Source organism: Nestor notabilis, unplaced genomic scaffold (genome assembly GCF_000696875.1).
Source record: "Nestor notabilis isolate BGI_N333 unplaced genomic scaffold, ASM69687v1 scaffold27167, whole genome shotgun sequence".
NCBI classification, from domain to species: Eukaryota; Metazoa; Chordata; class Aves; order Psittaciformes; family Psittacidae; genus Nestor; species Nestor notabilis.
Window position 1 is genome coordinate 5,244 of NW_009938223.1, and position 8,281 is coordinate 13,524.

The window sequence follows — 8,281 nt, forward strand, 5'->3', positions numbered from 1 at the left end:
GAGGGCACGACATCAAGCTGCTTCGATACCTGTCTGTGCGATACATCTGTGACCTGATGGTGGAAAACAAGAAGGTGAAGTTTGGCTTGAAGTGAGTCTGGGTTCATTTGTTTTTCTGCAGCATAGCCCTTACATGGGAATTGCTATTGGGCATGCACTCAGCATCCTAGGAGCAGTGCATGGAAGAGTACCACATCAGGATCAGCTCTAACCGACTGCTATAAAGAGAACCCCAAGGTTTTAGGCCAAAGAAAGCTGTATCAATGGGCAAGATGGCTGCTTTCATCTGTCTTCTGCAGTCTGAGTAGTTTCTCTCTGTAGAGTTTTTGTCAATGTGACAGTCACCCCTTCAGAAGCAGGGAGAGTAAAGGAGCCCTCTGTTTGTGTAGAGAAATAGAGGGAGATGTTTCTCCTGGTATTTCTCTCAGAGGAAAGCTTTAGTAGTTTTGGGCTATACCTGATTTTGGCTATACCTGATTATTTGGATGTGTTGAGTAAGTTCTGCTCACTCCTGAGTCAAGTCACTTTGCAGGGAGATGCAGCAGGTAGCTTTTTGGGTGCTGCTATCTCTGTGAAAAACACTTCACAAACGTCTGTTCTCCTCTTGTCCTGTGCAGTGTGACGTCTTCTGAGAAGGTGGACAAAGCTCAACGTTACGCTGACTTCACGCTTCTCTCCATCCCATATCCAGGTACAGGACTGATGTCCAGAGGGACTCGCAAGGGACAGGTGACAATCTGCTTCTGGGGACTGGGAACTATCCGTGTGTCTGTGTGGTGAAATGGCTGTGGCTTGCTCAATGTTTCCTGTGCTCCCTCTGGAGAAAAGCTCTTTTAAACCGTGCAGTGATCTGGCTGCTCTGCTGGGGCGAGTCAGCATCAGGCACTCTTTCAGGTAACAAAACAATTTCTCAGCAGTTCCAGTTAATTCGAGTTCAGAGAAAGAGTCCCAGAGGTGGAGCTGGGGTTAAGATGGCCTTTGAAACCCCTGCAGCTCCAAACTACTTGATGCAAAATAGGTATCTTGCCCTGTGTTATACAAAACCCCAATTCTTAAGAGTGTTTTCTAGTGCTAGTGTTGCAGAGCACCATTGTAAGCTGTCCTCAGTGCCAGGCAGAGCTGTTAACCTGAGCCTGCAATGTACAGCTCTGATGCAGACCACTCCAGCCTGTCTCCCTGGCTATATTAGTCCCTGTGCCTAGCAACCACTGCTGGGTCACTCGCTGTGCTCTTAAAGATGAGCTGAATATTGCTGCCTGCCTGCTGATGTCAGGCTTGGTGATAGGATTGGATGTGAGACTGCTCTGCCTGAGGTCTGTCTGCAGGAAAGGACTCTTCTTTCTTCCTTGCACACAGAGAAAAGAAGAGGAGAAGAAAAAGCCAAAATAAAATCCGCAAAACTGTTGTGGATGGTCCAAACCCAAACTTTTCCTGCATTACTAGTTGTTGCCCTTAAATATGTATTTTGTTCCATAGAACCTAGAATGGTTTGTGTTGGAAGGGAACTTAAAGCTCCTCCAGCTCCAACCCCTGCCACGGGCAGGGACACCTTCCGCTAGAGCAGGTTGCTCCAAGCCCCTGTGTCCAACCTGGCCTTGAACACTGCCAGGGATGGGGCAGCCACAGCTTCTCTGGGCACCCTGTGCCAGCGCCTCAGCACCCTCACAGTGAGAAATCCACCAGTTTAAAGGTGTATTTCCTTTTATACAGAACTCAGTGGCAATTCAGAGAAGCTGAATGAGTATTTCTGTTGAATTTGCCATGCAGATTGCTGAGATGTGCAGAAATAAGAGTTACTGATTTCTGTAGCCCATGGCACAAGTATATGTTGCCAGCATATTCCTCACCAAATTTAGAACGAGAGGCAATGTACACAGGTCTTTTGTAGGGTTTGTAAGGGATGAGGAAGAAGAGAGATCCTCTTGTCTTAGATGAGCGAGTCAGTGGCCAGACACAGAATCACAGAAGCGTTTAGTTTGTAAAAGACCTTTAAGATCATTGAGTCCAACCATTACCTCAGCACTGCAATGTCCACCACTCAACTGTGTCCCTCTATGGCTGTCTGGGGTGAAAGACCTGGCTTGAAGTGAACTTTTGTTCTGTAGGAACTTTTGTGCTTTCCAGTGCAGAAAAACCCTCTTCTCCATTTGACTGGTAGTTGGCACTTACAGATGCCAATACTTACTGCCATAGTCCCCCATTCTTTGCTTTAAGCTGTTGTTTCATTGGAGTTAGATCTCAGCTGACAGATTGCTGCCTGACTGCGTTTTTGAGGGCCAGTCCTCTCCTTGCACAGACTTCTTTCCACTCTTGGAGTTACTTGTGACTTGCAGGGTGAGAATCATGGTTTGTGTTCAGTGCCTGGCACAGGGGTATCTTGTAGGGTCAGGGGCTCTCTAGCACTGCTGGTGCACACACAGTACATGGGGAGATGTGTTCGTGTATCCTGCAGGCAGCCTCAGCGCTAATGGTGCTGCTCAGCTGTGACAAGTGACTGCAGTTTGCTGCAGAGACATCAAATAGTTGTTTGAAAAGAGCAGAGCCAAAGGACAAGCTTCAGGAGGGAAGGGCTTGGGGGAAGCCTTGGAAGTGGTTATGTACCTGCTTCCTTCAGATAGGGCAGTTTGTGTGTTTGCAAGAGGGAATGTGAGAGAAATCACAGCAGCCTCTGGCAGAGCCCTTTCTCGTTGCCTGCAGCAGATGCCCTGTGAAAGCTGCCTTTCCCCTGGGCTCTGCCAGCACCTCCTTTTGCTGGTTCCTTCTCACTCAGCGTGTGAGGCTGATGCCTTTAGATCTGTGCAAAAGCCCATGGCCCTGGACAGCACAGCTCCTTGGTGAAACTTCTTGTTTGGGAGAGAACGAAGCCGGTCCCTCAAACTGTGTGTCAGCTTGAGTGTGGAGTTTGCCCTTTGCGGTGTGAGTGTGCTCACTGCTGAGTGCTCTGGGTTGTGCTGCTGGGAGGCTGTGCTGCACTCACTGATGATTACTGCTCTGCTCTTCCCGCAGGCAGCAGTTTTGATTAGTTTGGTGCTTTGGAGCCCGGGGCTGCCAGCACTTCAGTCCCACAGGGCACTTCAGTGGGTAGATACCAGTCAGCTCAACTGTTCATTATCTCTTTTTCTTGCAGGCTGTGAATTTTTTAAGGACTACAAAGACCGGGATTATACAGCTGAAGGTCTCATATTTAACTGGAAACAGGTACATGGATGTTACAAAATGGAGACCTGTGGGGTTTACTGGGCTTAGGTCTCCTCTCAGAATTCCTGAGCAAGGTCTGTATGTCATAGTCTTATTCCTAATCACAAGGAGGAAACCATCAGGACAAACAAAACTGATAGTGAATGTACTGAATTATTAATTGTAAAATCTGTATGCAGAAGAATTGAATTGCTATCCTGAAGTCCTGCTTGACCTCTCATGCAGGGTAGGGGTTTCTGCTCATTTTGAATTCGATGTCTTATTGATAGCCTCTGTTAGTTCTGTCTTCATATTCTGTCTCCTGCTGAGGGAGATGCTTGGGTGGAGCAGCCCTACAGGAATTCAGAAACTAACATACCTGATCCCTGATTTCCACCATTGGGAGCACAGAAAAGCTCCTCTTGTCCACTAGTCCTGCTAAGAGGCTATGAGTTAATTCTTACCACTTCATTTTTTAGCATCTAAAGGTGCTTTGCTGAGATGTCTTCTTTCAGATGCACCATTTGGCATTTATTGTTTTGGTTTTGCTGGAAGTCACTGCCTTCAGAGCAGGGCTTTTCTCTCACCAGTTGTATTTGGGTTTTGCAGGATTATGTAGATGCTCCATTAAGTATCCCAGTGTCTCTGACCCAATCTCTGAACATTGACTGGAGTGAGTACCAGGTGAGCAAAGTAGGATTCTCTGTGGGAGCTCAGGGATTCATTCAGGAAGAATCAGTAAAGATTTGAAGCCTGACTTGCTCCTCTTGCCATAATCTGGCTCACTTCATACCATCCCAGTGGGAGTGAGGCTGCTTACTTGGCTCTTCAGATTGGCACTGGAAATCCTCTACCCAAAAGCTTGGTGTGTCCTGAGGCAGCTGGCTGTAACATCCAAGCTTTTTCTGTAGCTTGTGTAAAGCTTGCAATCCCTTAGGGAGTTATGCTGCTAACAAAAGGAAGAAACGGGCCAGGAAAAGCAGTGTTACTGGTTCACAATCTTAGCTCTGCACATGCCTGTAGTACATAGACTTCCTTGACTGTGGAGAGTCTTGAGAGAGGTCAGCCTTCCTTTCTGTAAGCAGTAGCCAAGGGGCTTGGCACCTTCTTCATGGTGCCTGTCCTTTGGGAGAAGGGTAGAAAATCATGTTTGACTGCAGCATGTTTCCTTGTTACTGCAACAGCATCACAGATGATAATTGAACTCCTGTTTGCCCAGGCTTCAAGGTTTACCTTTGCTGTTCATACCAGGGAGCATCACCTTATACTGCTGATCACTGTGCTCCATTTCACACATCAGTGGACCCACCGCCCCCCCAGGTTTGGTGACAATTGGCTGTGCTGGAGCACGTCACACTCCTGTGCTCTCTGGCTGGAAGCACCACAGAAGTAGCAGAGCTCCCCATGTTGGGCCAGTGTTCATCAGTCAGTGATTTAAACAAAGCAGGATCATGCAGAAGCAGCTTGCAATGTTGGAACAGAACTGATGGGAGCACAGCTTGTTTATGGCTAGAAACTTGTTGACTAGAATACTGAGCAGCCAGTGTTTTACAAAGGATATTAAAAATTGAAGTGTGTGTCATAAATGCAGATGCAGAAATGATCTGAGGACTGGAGAAAGTGCTTCAGTTAAAGCTGAAGTTCTCAGACTCTAGCTAATCACAGCGGTGATGGAGAGTTGACTTGATGAATATAGAAGTACATTTGCGGGGAGAAAATACTAATTCTAAGGCACTCTTCAATCTGGGGAAGAAAAGCTGCCCAGGAAGCAATGTCTGCAGTCTAAATCAGACCTTCAGATAAGGAAAAGAAGTCTTGCATGTTGGTTTTGAGGATGATCTGTTGGAACATGCTGCCAAAGGATAGAAGAGTTGTCACCTCTAGTTGAGGTGCTTCTCTGGGCAGAGATGTTGCCAAGTGCAAGTTTCAGGCTGTATTTGTGATAGAGAGGCTCTGAACTGCAGAGCAGCTTTTTGCTGTGGGCAGACCTTTATCATCAACATCTCTCTTTCTGCAGAGCTGGGACCTTGTACAACAGACTCAGAACTACCTGAAGCTGCTCATCTCCATCATCAATAGTGATGGTAAGGCAAACTTCTTGCTCCCAGCAGTCTGAACTGGAGTAGTTGCTGTCTCTGGAAGAACAGCTTGTCATGCACTGTTCCAATATCATCATATTAGTGCCACTGTGGATCAATTCCCAGTACAGAAGAGTCACTTTATAGACAGCTTCACTTCTCTCCCTTCAGAACAGGGTGAGGCCTAGTATCTCAGGGCTCCAGCTCCCTTCTTGCAGAGGCACTTGCTGATTCCTTGGAAGCCCTGTCCTCTCAGGGATGGAGGGATGTCTGAAAACATTAACTAATGTTTTACTGCTATAAAGCTGAAAAAAAGAAACATTTGTTCCTCTGCCTGTTGGCTCTTGCTCTTATTTTGCTGGCCACTTGTGTTTTGTGCCCCCAACCCAGGGTCTTATTAGGTGTCTGTTTAAAAGCCCTTTCCATCCTCTGTCATCACACCCAACTCTTAGAAGGGTGTATGTTGCCCTGTGCTGGCATCCCGTTCACTCTGGGCACTGTGACTTTGTACCTAGTGCTGTTGGATAGATGGAGCCAGCTACAGACTCCTGCAGTAGTTGTTTTGGGACACACTGTGGGTTTTCTGGAGATCACAGGAGTGTGTGTGTGCCTCTGCTCAGTGTGTACTGGTTGCTTGGTGAGAGCCTGGAAAAGCGTTCAGTTGGAGCAGGTTTCTCTCTGATGAGGGAATAGATTGTGATAGAGGGTTGCAGCTGGGTAGGTGCATGTTCTGGGTAGCAGTGATGTTCATACCTAGTGACTTCATGTCCTGAGCAGCTGTCAGGACCAGGACAGCACATCAGCTGGGGCTGCTGACAGCCCAGGACACTCTGAGCTGCTTCTGGGCTGCCGGATTCAAGACAGGATGTTCTGGTTTGGTGGATGAGCTCTGCTCTTGAGCCTGGGCAGGGCGGGAGAGGGCAGCTTGTCTTTACACATTTGCCATAAAGTCATTGTTCTTGCTGCTACATGGTTTTTTCGCCTTCTCCTTCCTACCCGTGCCTGGAGCAGATGACAGCGGGCTCCTGGTGCACTGTATATCCGGCTGGGATCGAACTCCTCTCTTCATCTCCTTGCTGCGCCTCTCCTTATGGGCTGTGAGTACCTGACTGACCTGCTCCAGTTCTGGGGGTGATTGCTTGGAGGGTGAGTGACTGTGGAGCAGTTAATGTTCCTTTTGACTATCTTGGCTTCAGGGAGGGTGTGGATTGGCTTTGATGTGGAGCCCAACATGCTGTCCTGCCATCAGAACACTGTATAACGGACAGGTAGAGCAAGCTGGGCATCTTGGATCACCATGACAGCTGCCAGTAGATGATGAATTCCCAAGTCCCCAGGGCTGATGCCTGAAGGCTGTTCTCATTTGCTTTGCAGGATGGGCTGATCCACACATCCCTGGAGCCATCTGAGATTCTCTACCTAACAGTGGCCTATGACTGGTTTCTCTTTGGGTAGGCACACTACGTTTTACTTGCATATACATAGAATCATAGAATGGTTTGGGTTGGAAAGGACCTTAAGATCATCCAATTCCAACCCCCTGCCATGGGCATACATCCCTGCACAGCAGGGAAGGAGCGTTCAGGGGGTTTGTGTTTACTCACAACCAAAGGTGGATGTTGGGGCAGCTCCCAGTGAGCTGTGACAAGAGGGACTAATGCCTTTTTTTTGCCTGGAGGCTCAGGAATGGGGTCGTTCTTGACAGCTTGTGCTCTTCTGCTCATTCTGGCTTCCAGTGTGTGACTGAGCTTCCCTTGCTCTCTTTCCAGGCACATGTTAGTCGATCGACTCAGTAAAGGAGAAGAGGTGAGTGCTCTGGGGCAGTGGCTGAGCACTGCTTTTTGTTCTCAGGATACTTGTTTATGGGAGCAGCATTCACTGCTGCTGGTGGTGATATCAGTGCTTTGGCTGGGCTCTAGAAAGATTATTCAGGTGCTGGAAATACAAGGTAGGAGCCTTGTCCCATCACTTCCTGATGTATAAGGTGAGGGAATGCTTTTCTCTTGGGCTAGAGTTTGGCTGGGGGGTGTCATCCCTGCCAGTTCTGCTGTGCCATTCAGTTCAGGCCCCAGGGTGCTAGGAAGAACTTGCTATTCAGCTCAGCAATGAGAAGGGATGCTTAAGGCCTGTGATTCCTGGGAGCTTGGAAGTAAAGCCGTCTAGTCTCATGTGCTTGTCCTAAGCACCAGCCCTCCTTCCTGGGTGCTGCAGCTGCATGTGTCTTGCATGTCACCACAGCTGCTTGTGCTGGTTCCAGTGTGTGTGTTTAGGGTGTATCTGTGGCTGCACAAATGGGTTTGGGAGGCAGTTAAGATTAGTGGAACTAATTCTCTTCAACTGTTTAACAGCAAAAATGATTGCTCTGACTGTAGTTGCAGAATCATTTTTGGGTAGAAATTGAGAGATGGGAAGCATGTCTAACCGTGTAGCTAATCTGCTCCTCAGACTCTCACCTCACTAGGAAATCCCCTGCTTCTGAACAGCAGAGCCAGGACCTTGGCCTATTTTCCATCTTTCAGGGGTCCAGCACCTCTGTGTTAGTATCATTCCTCCCTTCCATTGCTTCCCCAAATCCCTGCTGACTTGAGCCAGGCAGCTCTGCTCTGGTGCCTGCATGGCCAAGGGCAGAGTCAGTAGCTGCAACAGGAGAGGAAGTGCATGGCTGCCTCTAGCACTCCCTGCAACCCACTGCAGGAGGAGAAGGGTCCTGCTGGGTTTGCTGCTTAGCTGGATGGACAGGCAGCTCCTGGGCCCATCTCTTTGCCATTCTGCACTGATGGCACAAGTACCCACCATGTGCTTGCAGCATGTGTGCAAGGCATTGCTAAGGAGACACTGTACACCTTCCCTTCTGGGCCTCACAGTGGTAAGGAGCAGAGGGTCAGCTTAATGTATAAGAGGAGGCCCAGGATGGGATGGTGGCAGCCCACGGTACATGGGAGGCTGGTAGCTGCAGATTTCTTGTTATCTCCTGCCTGCCACCAGCTCCCCACCAAGATAAGAGGCAGATGGAGCCTCGGGTTGAT

The 8,281-nt window shown here is 48.5% G+C and overlaps 1 protein-coding gene across 1 annotated transcript in view; it reads left to right on the forward strand.

Annotated features, from left to right (window-relative positions):
* Positions 1-8,281, forward strand: part of MTMR14 (myotubularin related protein 14) — a gene marked incomplete at both ends in the record, with an annotated part of 25,358 nt that overhangs the window by 2,450 nt on the left and 14,627 nt on the right. Inside the window, 8 exons of the mRNA XM_010019221.1 lie at positions 1-91; positions 618-691; positions 3,128-3,198; positions 3,787-3,861; positions 5,195-5,261; positions 6,267-6,352; positions 6,630-6,706; positions 7,025-7,063. The exon at positions 1-91 is cut by the window's left edge and continues 55 nt beyond it. Of these exons, the coding sequence (XP_010017523.1) occupies positions 1-91; positions 618-691; positions 3,128-3,198; positions 3,787-3,861; positions 5,195-5,261; positions 6,267-6,352; positions 6,630-6,706; positions 7,025-7,063 (580 nt within the window). The remainder of the gene's footprint in view (positions 92-617; positions 692-3,127; positions 3,199-3,786; positions 3,862-5,194; positions 5,262-6,266; positions 6,353-6,629; positions 6,707-7,024; positions 7,064-8,281) is intronic.